The sequence below is a fragment of the Cibotium barometz genome, chromosome 63 (genome assembly GCF_041138505.1).
Source record: "Cibotium barometz isolate CiBa-2024 chromosome 63, ASM4113850v1, whole genome shotgun sequence".
Lineage (NCBI taxonomy): Eukaryota > Viridiplantae > Streptophyta > Polypodiopsida > Cyatheales > Cibotiaceae > Cibotium > Cibotium barometz.
Window position 1 is genome coordinate 26646289 of NC_141108.1, and position 18005 is coordinate 26664293.

Consider the following 18005-nt stretch of genomic DNA (forward strand, 5'->3'; position numbering starts at 1 on the left):
TATGGATGCTGTCAGAATATGCAGCGGAGATGATGACCAAATCTGGGAACACAAGAGCAAAAACGCAGGCAGAAAAAACAGCACAAAAAGAGAGAGATGTAGGCGTGTAACTCTGCTCTGATATACACAAGAAGATCCCGAATATGATACAAATGAGGTATGGGGGCTGGGGTCCTATAAATACCTCCCTAGAGGGCAGTCGGCCAGTAGCAGAAGTGCCCACGACTGGAGAAAGAACCCCACGACTGCATAAATGCAGTCGGCCAGCATAATGAAGCCCACGACTGATAAAGAGCAGTCGGCCAGCAGCCCTGAAGCCCACGACTGATGAAGATCAAGTCGGCCAGCACTGGGGTGCTCCTGGCATCATCTGGCAGCCCTCCCAAGCCTCAGAAAAATGGGAAAAATAGGGGAAAAAATGCGGAGAGTGGGGAAAAATGGGAAAACACCTCATAAGGGCGGGCACACCCACAACAAAGGCCCTGGTGTATAAATCTAGACAGGAGATGACTTCTAACACCCCCTCTCAGCTCCTGGCTGTGTAACCAACCACTGGGAGCTGGGGTGCCGCCTGAGCAAATCCTGAGAGCGACTTCGTGAAGAGGTCCACCGTACTGTCCTCCGTCGAACAGAACTCCAGCAAGATGTCATCAGCAACAATCTGTTCACGAACAAAGTGCCTCTGGATGACCAAGGGTTCCTCCAGTGGAAGCCCAAACCTGCAATGTAACCTCCTCATGCTCCGTAAAACTGCTCCTCGGGCATAAGTAGATCTCCTCGTGTCCGGATCTCCTCCCCAAACCGAGTCACTCCAACCGTGGAGTCGGACTCCATCCAACAATCCCCCTCCTGTGTACAAGAGTCCATGATCCTTCGCATGCCGCAGAAACCACAGGAAACGCGATCCTGCCTCACAAAGAGACATCTGCAACCAAGAGCTCAACTGCCTCATCAGGAAGCTCCCGTCCAATCCGGTGTCCATCAACCAGATCAATGAACCATACAGCTTCTGAGTCACAGAGACATCACACTGCTCACAAGGATCAACACCTGTTACGGTGCATAAACAAGTCCTGGAAACCTGATGAAACCTGTCAACCACCCCCTCTGAATCCGGAACCACAAAGCCTGGAGAAACCACCTCCTTCTGCAAGCAAACACCTGTCACCTGCCTGGCTTTCCGAAAGGTCCCCGTGGAAAGAACATCCTCAACTACTGGAAGTTCTATGTCCCGAACACGACGAGACATCAGAGCATAAGTGACCTGTTCAGCTTCCTCTGACTCACGAACACAAGAACTACCAACCTCAGTACTGGAAAGTTCCTGCCAACTGCTGCCATCTACTGGCAAGCTATCCACCACCTGGTCTCGGAAAGCCCGCTCCTGCAGCATATCCACACCTGAGTAGCTAATACCACACTGCCACTCATCACAATCTTGAGGACCTAGGAGAGAGAGTGCTGAAAGCCTGTAGACTCCATTCTCCACTCCACCTTCCCAAACCACTTGGCCTGTTGCTTTGTCCCGGAGAGCAACAAAATGCTCATCAAACTCCACCCGTACGCCAGTCTTGCAAACCTGATGCACTGACAACAGATGAAAACCAAGTGCCGGAACATACAACACCTGGGAGGAATGCTTCCCCCCTCTGCCATCGGGAACTATCTCCATCCTGCCCTCACTGTGAACTGGGATAGTGGACGTATCCCCAGTAAGAATATGACCAGAACACCTGCAGAGATCCTGTAAACCGGAACAGGAAGGAGTCATGTGCCTGGAAGCACCACTATCGAGAATCCACTCCCGAGTATCCGTTGCGGAGAGTCCTCCAATCTCCTCCCTGCCTGAAGAAAATGAAACATCGGTGTCCATCACCTCCAGGTGCACAAAAGCCGGAGTCTTCATGATTGCTGAGGAGTCTTCACCCTTCTCGGTCTTCCGCTTGGGACACTGCCTCCAGTAGTGGCCTTTCTCGCCACAATCATTACAGGTCCTCTCTGCCTTCAGCTTCTCGCGGTCAGCGTCGAACATCTTCTCAGAAGACTTCTCCGATGAAGCCTTCCCCTTGCCCGAGTTACGGCCTTTCGACCGTTGGCCAGTAAAGGCCTCCGAACCTCCACCCTGAGGAGGGTTCGTGAATCGTTCCTCCTGGTCGAGGACCATGGGCACAAGCTCCTCCCACGTGATGGTGCTGAGCCTGCCACTGGTAATCAAAGAGGAGTAAAATGCTGAGTACGAAGAGGGCAAATGTGACAGCAACGTGATGGCCATGTCCTCTGACGATATCTCCTTCCCAGCCTGAAGAACTTCCTGCTGAAGAGCCTGCAGCTTGTTAATATGCTCCCGCATCGTCGACGACTTTGCAGGGCTCATAACCCGCATCTGTACTTCCAAAGAAATCCTCTTCATGGGTGATACCCTGTTGTACAGAGAAGCCAAATGCTGCCATATACCTCTGGCCAGCGTCATGTGCTTGACATGATTGATTACCTGCGGTGTGCAGTTGAGGAAAATAAACGAACGGACCCTGGCGTTGACGCGATCCCACATCTGCGTCTGGACCTCCCGGTCCTTTCGGGTTGACGGTAACTCCCCTTCCTCTACTTCCGGCCGTGGAACACCAACAACGACGAAATCGGCGAGATCGTAGGACTCCAGAACGGATTCCATCATCACCTTCCATATGCCGTAGTTGCTCCCGTCCAACTGACGGTCCACCGGAAACGTGGGGAGTGTCGGGATCTTCACATGTCTCTCGGCCATCTCAAACAGATCTGCCATAGCGGGGATGTACTCTGAAAAGGGTGGGTGGGTGGGAACAAAGAAGAACTGATACCTGCAAGTGGCTGTCCAGCAAATCAGCCCGCCTTCCTCTTGCTTCTCCTCTTCCCGATCAGCCCAAAACAGTCCACCAATCAGCCACAAAACAGCCCCCTCTTGCTCACACAAATCCCAAGACCTATCTAGAGCCTAGGCTCTGATACCATGTCAGAATATGCAGCGGAGATGATGACCAAATCTGGGAACACAAGAGCAAAAACGCAGGCAGAAAAAACAGCACAAAAAGAGAGAGATGTAGGCGTGTAACTCTGCTCTGATATACACAAGAAGATCCCGAATATGATACAAATGAGGTATGGGGGCTGGGGTCCTATAAATACCTCCCTAGAGGGCAGTCGGCCAGTAGCAGAAGTGCCCACGACTGGAGAAAGAACCCCACGACTGCATAAATGCAGTCGGCCAGCATAATGAAGCCCACGACTGATAAAGAGCAGTCGGCCAGCAGCCCTGAAGCCCACGACTGATGAAGATCAAGTCGGCCAGCACTGGGGTGCTCCTGGCATCATCTGGCAGCCCTCCCAAGCCTCAGAAAAATGGGAAAAATAGGGGAAAAAATGCGGAGAGTGGGGAAAAATGGGAAAACACCTCATAAGGGCGGGCACACCCACAACAAAGGCCCTGGTGTATAAATCTAGACAGGAGATGACTTCTAACAGATGCATGGACCAAAGCTTTACTTGTGCATGGCATGTCTACATCTGTTGTGTCTCAATTTCTTTCTACAAGGAGTACGGCTCAACAATTATGGCATGCTATACAAATGCAATATGGAAGACTTTCAACGGTTAAGATGGCTAAGTTGGAAGAAGATTTGGATAAGCTTTCTATCTCCGAATCCGACAACATAGTGGAGAAGCTTGGAGAATTCAATCGAATCAAGCGGCAACTTGAAGAGTTTGGTACATTGGTAAGCAATCCGGTCCACAAGCTACTTGGTAAATTACCTTCTTCTTTTGAATCGTTCAAAGATAACATCTTTCTCCGAGTTCCTTTCCCTTCCTTTGAAGAGACTATGGGTCTTCTTCATGATAAGTGCCTTACTCGCAAGCAAAACAAAAAGGACTCGGCTTTTGTAAGCCAAGGCAAGGGCAAAGGCAAAGGCAAGGGGAATGATCAACACAAAGGCTCTAATTCTAATGCTAAAGATTCTTCAACCAAAGGCGACAAGGACAATTCAAAGGAGTGCACTTTCTGTGGTCGTAGTGGCCATATGGAGAATCGTTGTTTTGCTAAGAAGGCAGCATCCAAGAAGGTAAAAGCTGAACTTGAATCCAAGGAGTGCACTTTCTGTGGTCGTAGTGGCCATATGGAGAATCGTTGTTTTGCTAAGAAGGCAGCATCCAAGAAGGTAAAAGCTGAACTTGAATCCAAATCTAAGGGTTCTTCTACATCAACATCTTCTCAAGACAAAGACAAATACAAGAAGGAAGACGGTAAAGCCAAGGTTGCATATGTTGCTATGTCTTCTACTTCTTCATGTGACACATCAATTGTGGTAATCAAAGATCTTGATACGCATAATGCGGATGAGTGGATTGCCGACAGTGGTGCTACCTCTCACATGACGAATAGTTCTTCCTTATTGGAAAACCATAAGTCTATCTCTTCATCAGTACACATTGATGATACTTCGTCTCTCCGTGTGATTGGTATTGGTGATGTTTCTTTTGGAGATGCTATCTTACATGATGTTTTGCATGTGCCTAAGATTTCTGCCAACTTATTTTCTATCTCTAAGGCTACTTCTAAAGGTCTTGGGGTTTACTTTGATGATGAAGTGATTGAAATCATTGATAGACAGTCACTTTCTTGTGTGGCACATGGTTATCAAAATGCTGGGCTTTATCATATAAGTTCTTTTACAGCACAGTTGCCACCACATGAGTCTCATCTTCATCAATTATTTGCTTCTCCTAAAGCACTTGTTTCTAATGAAGATAGTGATCTATGGCATTTCCGCTTTGACCATGTTCCTCTTGCTACTTTGCAACATCTTGTCTCACATGACATGGTTACAAGTCTACCAAAGCTTCAGAAACCTCGCCATCACATTTGTTCTTCTTGTGCTCGAGGAAAGCAACATCGGGCTTCTTTTCCAGAGGAGGCTACTCATAGGGCCACACGCATACTTGAGCTTATTCATGCTGATCTTGCAGGACCTATGGAAGTACAATTGCTTGGTGGATCCAAGTATTATGTGCTTATTGTGGATGATGATATATGCATTCTTGTGCTTTATGTGGATGATTTGACACTCATTGGCTCTAATTTAGACCTACTCAAATGGGTTCAAACTCAACTCACAACATCATTTGCCATGACTGATCTTGGACTACTCCACTATTTTCTTGGTTTAGAAGTGTGGCAATTTGCTTCTGGCATCTTTCTTTGTCAAAAGAAGTATACTTTAAGGTTGTTTGAGAAATATGGCATGCATGATTGTGCATCACTCACTTGTCCCATGGATCCTAATTCAAAATTATCCAAAGATGATGATTCCTCTGAGGTTGATTCTACAGAGTATCGCCAACTTATTGGTTCTCTACTTTATTTGGTTAACACTCGGCCAGATCTCTCCTATGCTATGAGCATGGTTGTCACGGTACGAAAATACGATACCGTACGATACGATACTGTACGGGAATTTTCGGTACGATATGAAATTTTCGGATACCGTACGATAAAATACGGTTTTTATTTTTTACACTTACAAGCTATGGAGCTTCAAGCTTGAATGTGAGGAAAGGTTGAGAGGGGAGGAGTCTATAGTGCTTGAGAAACCAGTACATGGATATGTGTCTCTCCCGGTTGGATCTCCATATTGTCTCCACAAAAGAACCTGGATGGGTAATGCAATACCAAAGGTCTCCCAGTGTAGCGTTTATGACTAAGGGACCGTCCTTGCACAAATACGAGGAGTGCATCTAGGGTGATAAGTTTAGGGACTCCTCTCTAGATCAAAATGGCCATGTCCAAATGTTCCCCCTCGTGCATAACTTGAGAATCTAATTGTCTAGCCTACCTATACCAGGGATCCCCAAGTGATGTAGCAAGATTCTCTCATCCTACCAATCAAGTGTACACTACCAGTCTACCTCGCCAGATTTTTTAGGTCTCTCCACAACCCTGGAATACTGAGTGGACACGAAAGTTGCGGAGAATTGCGAGCATTTGGGATCTTCATAAAGCAGGGTTTCTTTTTTTTTTTAGCATTTGGAATTTTTTTTTCAAGGAAAAAAAAAATTTGGGGGAAAAAAAAAACAACTCGTACCGTACGATATCGTACGAATTCGTACAATATCGTACCGTACGACTCGTACATACGAACCTGTTCGTACGCGTACGAGAAACAACTATGGCTATGAGTATTCTCAGCCAATTCTCTTCACAGCCTCAGGCAGCTTTGAGGGTTCTTCGATATCTTCATGGAACTCTTGAGTATGGCATTTCTTATGCAGGTCGAGTTGGTTACTCAGATTCTGATTGGGCAGGGTGTATTGATACTAGGTGTTCCATGTCAAGCTATTGTTTTATGCTTGGTAAAGGACTCGTTTCTTGGAAATGTCAAAAGCAGCGAATTACTTCTTCTTCATCAACAAAAGCAAAGTATAAGTCATATCTTGATGCCACTTCTGAAGCACTTTGGCTTCAGCAAATTCTGAATCACCTTGGATGTTCATCTACTCCGACACTCATCTACTCAGATTCACAGAGTGCTATTGCTTTAGCCAAAAATCTAGTTATTCGAGGACGATCCAAACACATTGATGTTCATTTTCATTTTGTTCGTGATTGGATTTCTGAAGGTCGCATTCAGCTTGAGTATTGTCCTACCAAAGATAATGTTGCTGATTTGTTTACTAAGCCTCTTCCTCGACCTACCTTGGATTATCTTCTTCAGCGCATTGGCGTTGGTCCTCCCATCTGGACCTGAAGAGGAGGTGTTGGATAGGTGTCATCTCCAGATGGTGTCATGCTAGTGGCACACTCTTTAGCCTCTAGGCATTTTTGGGATTTATAGCATTCATTTCCATTTTTTCCTATTCACACATTTTTGGGTGGAGGAACTTTTCTAGAGATCCGTTCATCTTGTGCCTATATATATGAGGCATTGTAGTTCATTTCTAATCAAGTTGGCTAGTGGTTCATTGATGAGTTCTTGAGTACATTGTCTCTTCTCTCATCTCTTCTTTCTCACAGTTTTACGACCCTGTGTTTTTCTCTGGTCAGTATGCAGGTGGGCACGAGGACATGGTGGACAGTGTGAATGGCATCAGTTTGGAGTTAAAAAGGAAATCCATGTGTGGACACCCCAAGTGTGAAGGGAACAAAGAGATTTTAATTTATAAGGTTTTATAACCTTTGATGGTTCAAAAAAGCTAATTTCAGAGACACGCTTTTTGCTATTGCTCTTGTTTTTTTTTAGGAGAAAAGGGGGCTGGCGGGCTGTTTTTGAGGCGCCTCCCTATTGGTTAAAAGGGGAGAGGAGATCGTGGACTTTCATGCTTATGGAGGGGCTGGCGGCTGTAGAAAGAGACCTCTCTCTTGATAAAAAGCAAGGCGGGCAGGGTCCCTTGGCAAGAAGCGGAAGGCAAGGCAGTGCTCTCTCTCTGGTGGAAGGCGGGCTGGACTGCGTTGGCATTGTTCTCTCTCTTGTGAAAAGTGGCGCAGAACTGCAGGAGGCGGGTTGGACTGCAGGAGGCGGGCTGGTCAACAGGGAGCGCAAGGTTGAACTACGCTTTCTCTCTCACTTGCGAGGGGCTGAGCTGCAGCGCGCACAGTCTCTCCCTCTCTCTCTTGCTTTGGAAGGCTGTGGCGGGCTAGGCTGCTGAGGTGCAGAACTGCAGGCAGCTCTGGCCAGCGAACAGGGCATCTCTCACGCTTTCTCTCTCTCGTGGAAGGTGGCAGATTGCAGGAGAAACAGGGGGGGTGCTGCTGGACAGAGACAGCCGACCACTGTATAACCTCTCTCTGTCATCATAAGGGCCTCGCGTGTTTTCTCTTCTGTGTGCCATGGAAGTACGAGAGATTTTGAACAAGAGAACAAGCTACAGATGCACGGGACGATGTTCATGGGAGAGATGGTGTGATTTCTCTTCGTGTTGAACTTATGTGTTCAGGGATTTGCTTACAGGTTCTCTATTTTTCTCTCGCTTGGTGCTATGGAAAACAACTTTGTTTTGGCACCATTCTTGGATGGTGTATTCGTGAGTTCCATATTGAAACAGGAAAGAGGGTCCATGTGGAAACATGATGAAAGTTTCATGGAAAACAGCCCTCATATGTTCTATGGTAAACAAGTATTTTGGCTTCATATGAAAACAGGTCTTTTGGAGACCTGAGGAGAAGACAGGTTACAGGCAAGTTGGGGTTATAGGGAAGGGCATGTGGTTTGGTACAGCCCTACTGCTGTTTGGTAAAGGGGTTGAGGGATCCATGGTAGAGATGGAGAAGACCTTTGGAAAGCAGGGAGGCGTTGTACAGGTGTACCTTCTCTATGATATGCTGTGCTATAATAACGAGAGTTCTCTTTTGGAAACAAATTAGAGTCTTTGCCGTAAGACAAGAGCACTGGAAGTATCGGGATGTGTGCTGCTCATAGGGTGAGAGACTATGGGTAGTTGTGGCAGTCCGGATCGTGGGAGAAAGCTTCTGTATGCAGGACTCAATGTGTGAGAGTCATTTGATGAGAACAATGGCTGGGTTTGTTTGTGGATGCCGAGTGGACAAGAAGCCATGATGCAGGGTCTTTGTAGGCTTCACGAATTCTACTGTGACGGCTGAGTTTCCAGCCTTATTGTAATCAAAGTTCTCTTATAATTAATTAAAGAAATACCGCAAGGGGCGCCACTGCGTTTTGGGGCCAATCGGTGTCCGTGTACTATTTGCAGGAGCACTCTAGCTCCCCCTGTTTGATTTCCTTTTCCAAGTCCTCAAAGGTGTTGAAGTGTTTTGTGTGCGAGTGTTTGTTTCACACCGCCCGTCAAGTTTCTGAATGCCGGTTTCAAAAACAATGCTTCCTAAACGAGTTAGCACGACATGTCCCCTTGCCAGCCGAGCTTGGGCTATCGAGCACATGGTGAAGACCCTGCCAGTGAAGGTAACTCTCATGTATACAAAGGAGATAACAATCTCTACATGATCCCGGGCATATGTGAGATGTTGTCTAGATGCCACCTCTGGGTGAGGTATTAACGACAATGACTTTGGTCTTGCCAAGGTTCACTGTGAGGTCCCACTTCTCACAAAAGGTCTGTAGCCTCCTAGGGTTTATATCAGCGGTGGTGCCCTTGCCTCCCAAAAGGGAGGTATAGGTTCGAATCTAGCCACTCCCATAGTGGAAAGTGATGGCATGTAATTTCAGTACCCTCCCTCACTTTTTAACTCCTTTTTTAGGCTTGTAGTGCCCCTCTGTTGAATCTGATATCGACACTGTCTTGTCTAAATCTAAAATTGAGAGAGAGATTCAGCATCCAAGAATTTAAACTTAGGCATAACATGCATTTCAAGCTTTGGGCTCAACATACCTGCTTGCGGAACCTGTTGATATTATTTTTGGTTGTCACCCTCGGATGTGTTCCTGTCTGGCAAATGCAACATTCACCAGAACAGAATTATTTTATCTCCAGTCGCTTTTTCATGATGAATATTGCTACAAAATATACTCAAAGCATTGAGGAGATTATAGGCAAGATGCATAGGATATCAAGGGACAGACAGCAGGTAAAGCCAAACCAAAATGGCTCAGGCCTGACCTAGATGGAAAATACAAGATACAAGCTTTTACCTCAATAGCATATTGCTCAGCAGGTAATCCAAATGCATCCCAACCCATTGGATGAAGAACATTAAATCCCCGCATGCGCTTGTAACGTGCAACTATATCAGTAGCTGTGTATCCTTCAGGATGCCCAACATGGAGACCTGCCCCACTGTCAAACCTTACTGTTCAGAGCCAGAATAAATCACAATCCACATAAATTGCTGGCATGTGTTTTGGCACATCCAACATCTTCACAAGTCATACATTAGGAAGTCCCACACCGGGATCTAAACCGCAACAAGCAGTTGGATAACATGGAGGTCAAGAACATCAAGTAAAATGATCAAGCCAAACATTACCATCAACACTTGTATGTAAAGGGATACAATCACAGTTCCTCGTACATGGGCAGGCATGCTAACAGCACAAAAGTTAGGCCACATATTCAGAGGATCAAATGGTGTCAAGTGCATCACTATTCCACGGAATCCATGTTTATGTACATGCAAGGCTAGGGCTAAGAGTGCTACGAGATCAAAGGCCCTGTGAGCCCTGTTGAAAGGAGGAAAGATGGCCAACTAGTGAGTAATGAGTGTTAGAGAGCAATTTAGGGTTTGCATTGGCAACCTTCATTGGCTTAGCAACCACGGCAAGAACCTATCCTTAGTCTTGTATTCTAGCAGAAGCAAACTACATAAACGGTGCAATGAAAGTGCTCAAATTACATTTGAAGAAAAAATGAATGCGTTTAGGGTTAAAGAGAAGCAGACATGACGTTCTCATGTCTACCACCACGATAATAACACTTTAGTGCCCTTTTGCTTCCGCCCTGTGCACTCTTTCATAGCAGAGAGGGCTGCTGTCCCAAGATATGCTACAAGAGAAAAATTGGTGTTGGAACGGAGAATATGATGATCTGATGTAGTAGTGGCAGCAGCAGCAGCAGATGTGATCACCGATGTGCAACTGCTAAATGATGAAGCGAATCTATATATATGAGGTGGGCTGCTGGTCGGCCCAATAAAGGGCCTGTCAGCCAACAGCACAAGACATAAAAACCCAAAAATAACCAAATAAATCAAATAAAAACCCCTTTTTAGGTCTGGAAAAATGCCATTTTCACACACCCCCTCTCACGCCAAAAAGAGGACCATGAAAGAAGATGAGAGAAGAAGAATACCAAGGTTCCATACTGACACTCTGGCAGAAGGAATGTATCCCCCTCTGGAAGCAAAGTCTGATAAGATCAGAGAGGGAGATTCTGATGGCAAAGGTGGTGAAGATGAGTAGATGTATAGCTCGTGCTCCCCCAAAGCTTGTACATGATATTTTTCTCCTTAGGTAAAAAAATACTCCAAGAAGGAGGGGGGGTGCCATTCTGGCCTCTATGTGGTCTTAGATGTGCCCAGCTCTCTTTTACAATTTTGTGCAATTAAGTGGCATAGGCTTAAGGTTTAAGGTTTAATTGGCCAACTCAAATTACATTGGTATCAAAGCTTTGGTTCTTTCACACTCTTGTGTAAAGACGATCATATGGGGTGTATAAACACTGACTATTAGTGTAGTTAAACATTGTGAGCCTATCCACTTGTGAAAGCAGACATGCATCATAAGCAACATGAGTAAAAAGAATGTTTGGCCTATAGATTTCGCTTTTGTGCCTAGACCTAGTTATTGGTATTTGAGTTATTCTATCAAAGCCCATCGAAACGTGTTCCGGACTCATGACAAACTTGACAAACAAGAGATAAGTACTTTTCCATTGTTGTTTGTTGTGTTTAGCAAAAAGTACGCATTTTGGAGAAGTGCTTACCCTTGTATATGTGTGACACATCTACGAGTATGCAAGACAAAGCCAGATGTCAAATAGCAACCAACGAGCAATCGAACAATACAACGGACTTGTGGAACTACCACGTGGCAATGATGGCATGGCGACAATGACATGGCACTGATGATGTGGCAGTGCAACTGACCAACAACAACTACTAGTTGCCAACAACAACTACTGGCCAACTAGGAGCATTGGTGAATATATATATGTGTGTGTGTGTGTGTGTGTGTGTGTGTGTGTGTGTGTGTGTGTGGCATTGCCACGTGGCAGTGATGACATGGCGACAATGACATGGCATTGATGATGTGGCGGTGATGACATGACACTGATGACACAGCAATCGAGTATAGCTGGCTGACAATAGCAACTATTGGCTGACTAGGAGCATTCGTGCATATACATACATACATATATATATATATATACCTCCGTCACTAAATTGTCATATTCATCTCCTTTCCTCAGCGTTGTACTTCACAAAGAGTTTCTCTATAGGTGAAGTGCTAGCCAGGAGTGAACAATAGGTCACAGGGCTGGGACTTGACGTCTTCATTCTCAACCACATCTTGTACTTGAATTTGAGTTGTTTTATTTCTTGTACATAGTACAAAGAAATAGTTTAGGACCCTTGTGTGTGTTGTATGTATGATTCGGCCGCACTCTTCTTTCCATCTCTAGAAAACCATAGCACATAGGCGCAAGTGTTCTACAGTTGGTATCAGAGCCTAGGAAGCTTGCAAATTTATTCTCTTTTCTGGCGCCCATCTCCATTCAATTTGGGAAGAGTGAATATTCTCTTCACTAGACATGGGTTATTTGGGGTTAACCCTTACCTCCCTGCCCCATCAAACCCTTACCTCATCACGCACGGATAAAATCGCTATATCTGCTCATCTCGACAAGGTGAAGTCACCACCTAGAGCACCTAGTATTCCGGATCTGGAATCTACAAGGACCCATGCTTCGGAGCAAGTGTTGGACGATTTCGAGGACGAAGTGGCAAAACTTTACGGCCATCATTCTACACATGCGCGCAATCGGTAGGAGCGATGCCGCGTTCATTTCACCGACGGTCTCCTTCACAAAGTCCCTCTCCAACAAATTCTCTTGACATTTCTCGCTCGTCTTCACCGGCTCGACGTCCGGGGACTACCAATTTGCTAAATTCTTCCTCCATGTCTCTTGAGGAACAAGCATATGGATTCATGGACAACTTTATGGACTTATGATTCAGCGATATGGGTTTATGGGCAGCTATGTGGGCTACTAGATAAGCTATGTAGCCGGGTATCCACACGGAATATACATATTCTTGGCATTTTCATGGGGCTTTTTGATGACAGCCAGTGTATATGGGTTGTAGGTGGATAAATCTGGATGGTCTTCTCCCCCAAAGCTTTTACATTATATTTTTCTTTTTGGGAATGAAATACTCCACAAGGTAGGGGTCGGCCCATTCCGGCCTCTATGTGGTGTTGAAAGAGTGCACAGAACGGAAGCATACAAGCACTAGAGTGTGCTGAGAGAGAGTGCAAGAGAGAGAGAGAGAAATATGAAGCAACTATGCTGAATATACTGCACTGAAACAGTCCCAAGCAAGAGACATAAAAGGTCTCCTAAGTGAGGGATACAGAGGAAGACTAGACTATGAAAAAAAAGGAAGGCAATCCCACATATATATAGGTCATGAGGGCTGGCCGACTAGACAAATAGGACCTGGCCGACTAGATAAAAGACACCCGACCTAGGAAAAATACCAGGAAAACAGGGAAAAATAGGGGTGCCTAGCCCACAACCAAGGGCCATAAAAGGGATCAGACACCATACATGGACAGAATCTGGGGATGAATATGCTAACACCCCCTCTCAGCACTAGATGCTAAACAAACTCCAAGAAGCCGAAGAAGACGTCCTCTGTCAAAAACAAAAGAATGCAGCAACAACAGGTACCAAGAAATCTCCACAAGCAATCTCCTCAGTAACTCAACTACAAAAGCAACAAAACAAGCTGCCAGGTACACTGCTCCTCTGGAAGAGAACAACCATGTAGGCAGCGTCATGCTGCTCCAAATATCGGTGCCAAACCCAAATGTAAACACAATGCCACAATCCAAGAAATCCCTAGAAGCTTGCTGCTCCAAGAAAAACCCTCAAAAGAAATAGCGTCTATCTGCTCCAACTCCGTAACAAGAGTAACCCAATAATGTACAATAGCACCCTAGGAGTACCACTATGCCCCAAGCATAGTCACGGACACACCTGACCACAATCCAAAATCCTCACACAGAGTAAGGGAAATAGGAACATTCACAGTAGTGGTAACTAAAGTAGTAGTAGCCTCCTCAATATCATCACACAGCATAGAAGCAAGCAACTCCATAGAAGGCAAAGGGACTAGCAAGTTAGCAACACATCCTAGTCACTGGTTGTCGAAGAAAGAGTCGAAGGCGAAGCAATAGGAGACAAATCCCCTCAGAAGCTGTGAGCAAAGATAGCCCACTATCTTCCTCAAAAACATTACCAAAGATATCATCCTGGCAAGGAGAAGTATGCACAAAAACTGAAGGCAAGGCAACAGGAGAAACAAACTCCTAAAATGCTGTGAGTAAAACTAGCCCACTATTCTTCGCTGCAAGAACATCTCCAAAAGAAGTATCTACAAGATCACTAGCTGCATAGCACCCAAAAAGAGAAATCATCTGCCGCTCACTGGCATCACCATACAGGTCACAGAGCAACTTCCACACATAGAAAGTAGAAGCATCATCAGGAGCACAGATGAAGTGTCGAAGAACCGAATCCTGACAATTCAGGAGGAGAAAGCCATAGATCTGTCCGTCAGTCTTCCTCCATCGACACACATCCTCCGCCAAGGCAAGATCCGGTAAGCACCGATTCTTGTACGAGAGAAACTCCATCAAACCATTCTCCCTAAGAATAGAAGTAACCTGCAACTTCCATGACTAAAAGTTACCACCATCCAACTTGTCTGCCTCATCCAGGAAATAACAAGAAAGTGCTATGGGAGCCAAAACTGAAGCTGTCATTGTTGATCCAACCAATAGGACCAAACCTCATAAGATCAAAACTGTCCAAATCAGAAAACGCTAATGTAGGTCCCTTCCTCCCACCAAGACACAGCCCTAAGAGGTTGGATAGCACCCGGAAAAATCCTCGTGTAACAAAAAAACACAGAAGCTTATGTCAACTGCACCTACAACCTTGAAGCCACCATAAGAGGGAAGCAAGAAATGCTGATTTGATATAGAGAGAAAAGGCAGCCACACAGGGCCTAGAAATAAGTTGTAAGAGGGTGCAAGAGGGAAAGGCATCAACTAGGACTATAGCTTGAGCTCTCCTCAAGAAAAAACACACAATCTCAAAAGAAGAAGTGTCCACCACAGGTACCGGATGCCACCAATCCTCAAATCAGAACACCATCAACTGCAAGAAACACCTGTAGAGAAAAAAACGCAACACAACAAGTGTTGCTGCTTTGAAACAAAGCAGAGGTGTGCAGGGGGTCTCAAGGGTCAAAACCGGTGATGGATGACCTGAAGCTGCAGTGGAGAAGCGCCGGGAAGAGGCCAGCTGACCAGAAGCAGAGCTGAGAAGAAAACGCAGAGATGAAGGTGTTGAAAACTAAGGAGAAGCTGCGGCAGCAGAGTAACGTTGAACCTAGAGTGATGATACCATGAAAGAGTGCACAGAGCGGAAGCATACAAGCACTAGAGTAAGAAGAGAGAGAGTGCAAGAGAGAGAAATATGAAGCAACTATGCTGAATATATTGCACTGAAACAATCCCAAGCAAGAGACATAAAAGGTCTCATAAGTGAGGGATACAAAGGAAGACTAGACTATGAAAAGTGCGGAAGGCAAGCCCACATATATATAGGTCATGAGGGCTGGCCGAGTGGAGCAAAGCTACTGGCCGACTGGACAAATAGAAGCTGGCCAACTGGAGAAAAGACACCCGACCTTGGAAAAAATACCAGGAAAATAGGGAAAAATAGGGGTGGCCAGCCCACAACCAAGGGCCATAAAAGGGATCAAAAGGGGACACCATACATGGGTAGAATATGGGGATGAATATGCTAACAGGTGTTACATGTGCACATCTCTCTTTACAGTTTTGTGGAATTAAGTGGCATACATTTAAGGCTGTGGCCAATTAAAGTGCTTAACTACATTAATAGTCAAGTGTTTTGTGAAAACCCTCCCACCCATTCGGAGTTACATTGACTACAACTTCGCAAGGAGGGTGTCCACTAGACATTGGCAGTACTACCAAAGTGTGAGCACTTTGGACTGATGGTGAAAATGTGGAGGTCCTGAGGTGTATATCTCGATGTCGATGAGCCCACTGTAAACCATTTTGGAGCAACTTTCAGTTAATAGCCAATCTTCTGGAGAAGAATTCAGCATTCGGTAAGTGCAATAATTCTCAAATGAAGATGTCGTTGTAGGAAGCAGTAGTAATGGTGCAGATCTGGACCTTGTAAATCCACATGTTGTAGTGACGGTATTGAGAATGTAAGTAGGATACGTCATACACTCGTTCCATGAAAACTCACGTCCAAAGGTTTCATTAAGCAGTGGAAACAGACGTTCATGCTGTAATTCCATTTATTTTGGGACCATAGAAAGCTATAGTATTGCCGGAGGACTCACATACCTGTAAAGCAACAAAGGGACAGGTTTCGAAAAGAGAGAGGCTCCACATATTGCTGGAGAACATGCACAGCAACTGCATCGCAAACATAATTACCAAAGAAGGGGATCCAACCGAGGAATAGTTGCAAGTAATCAAGAACATGCAGGTTCCAAAAGGTTGGGTGACTGAGGGCAAGTACAGAGCAGGGAGCAGCAGCAGTAGGGCACCGTCATAGCAGCACAAAGAGGTGATGATTCGAGGAAACACTAATTGTTTCTATTCTTCTATCGTTTGACATTGTAAGGGGGAAAAAAAATCGAAAGGGGTGGATGTGCAGGCCATGATGGACACACAGGGCTGAAGTATAGGTAGCCGGCACATTCAGGGTTGGGTGCCCGATTGGGCTATGTGACCCAACTGTATGGGTTTCTCAAACACCCTCCTTGAGATCCAACCAACGACAAACAGCTTTCGACTGTGTTCTGGACGCTTTCTCAAAGTTCATTTTCAAGTCTTCGACATACTGCTACAAACACAGTAAAGATATCCACAGCAGAAGCAAACCCCGAAGAGAGCTGTTGATGAGGAGCCTCCACCTCTACGTTCTGAATCAAATATATGCCAGACAAAATTCTTATCCATTTCCTATTTCAAACAATGGCACACACCAGGTGTTGATTTTGTACCCAATGCCTGTTTTTGGCAGAAATTGGTTTTGTTTCTAGCATTATGATTCAATCTACGGCATGTTTATGGCATCGGCACCAGATAAACGTATTTTCTTAGCATAGTGATTCTATCCATGGTTTGTTTGTAGCATTGGCAAGCTGAAAACACTATACGCCTGTTTACGCGGAAGAGAAAAGGGCAGGAGGGAGGGCACCTGGGATAAGGGAACATGTCAAGGACGTAGAACTTGGGCTTGGAGGTGTCGATGGTGTCAGGGGTACGAAATGTCTGGTTTGAGTCCCAGAAATGCTGCCACTTCTGCTCGATCTCGTTGAAAGGGTAGGCGCGCAGAGGCTGCCCCGACGGCAGGGCGCTATCCTGTTCCAACTGGACGCCCGGGCTGGCCACGGCCGCACGTGGGAAACCGCACATCTGCCTACTCCCTCCCTCTGCACCACCACCAAATCGATCTCGCCTGTCGGTCTTCTTCGTCTTCTTCTGCACAAGTGGCTGGCCGACAACAATACCACCAGAGCTTGCTTTCCGGTAGAGCCAGTGTAACTGGCCATGTCTGAGAGCGTAGAAGCACTGCACGTGTGGGGAAGAATGGCCCCAACGCACCGCTTCCAGATGCCTGGCTGGGATGGTGGCCATAGCTGCTCCCCGCCGTCGACACAAGCAATGCAGCTCGTTCTTCAGCATGGAAACGCTGATAAGCTCCAATATATGTTCACAAATATTCTTCATATTTTTTTCTATACTTTGAATAAAACTATTAATATAACATTGCACAATCCAGATTAAAGGATGGATGGTGGAGATCAAATTTACGGTCTCACTATTTAATATATATATATATATTGATTGGAATCAATAATAAGTATTATATATAAACTGAAAAGAGTATTTTAACCCTCGTGTCAAAAGGGAGGTTGAAAGAAAGCAAGGTGGAAAGACATGGACTTGCAATTAAATTAAAGCTTTTTTAAAGTTTGCATATGCTCAACGGCAAGGAGGGTCAAGGGAGAAAGATTCACCTAACAAAAAACTTTCACTAATACCAAGGCCTAGCATGGGAGGCTAAATAGAAGTTTTCCCTTCTAGCTTTTCTTACTCTCCCCAGTTCTCTCCTTAATAAAGATCTCTCTCTCTCTCTCTCTCTCTCTCTCTCTCTCTCTCTCTCTCTCTCTCTCTATAGAGCTCTCTCTCTCTCACACACAAACACACACACACACACTTTTT

The 18005-nt window shown here is 45.5% G+C and overlaps 1 protein-coding gene across 1 annotated transcript in view; it reads right to left on the reverse strand.

Moving 5' to 3' along the window:
• EMB2369 (tRNA synthetase class I (I, L, M and V) family protein) overlaps window positions 1–17502 on the reverse strand; it is a 124789-nt gene extending 107287 nt beyond the window's left edge. Inside the window, exons 1-3 of the mRNA XM_086795966.1 lie at window positions 16978–17502; window positions 9630–9774; window positions 9370–9426 (exon numbers count right to left, since the gene is read on the reverse strand). Of these exons, the coding sequence (XP_086652092.1) occupies window positions 9370–9426; window positions 9630–9774; window positions 16978–17465 (690 nt within the window). The 5' untranslated portion in view covers window positions 17466–17502. The remainder of the gene's footprint in view (window positions 1–9369; window positions 9427–9629; window positions 9775–16977) is intronic.
• Window positions 17503–18005: the final 503 nt, after the last annotated feature.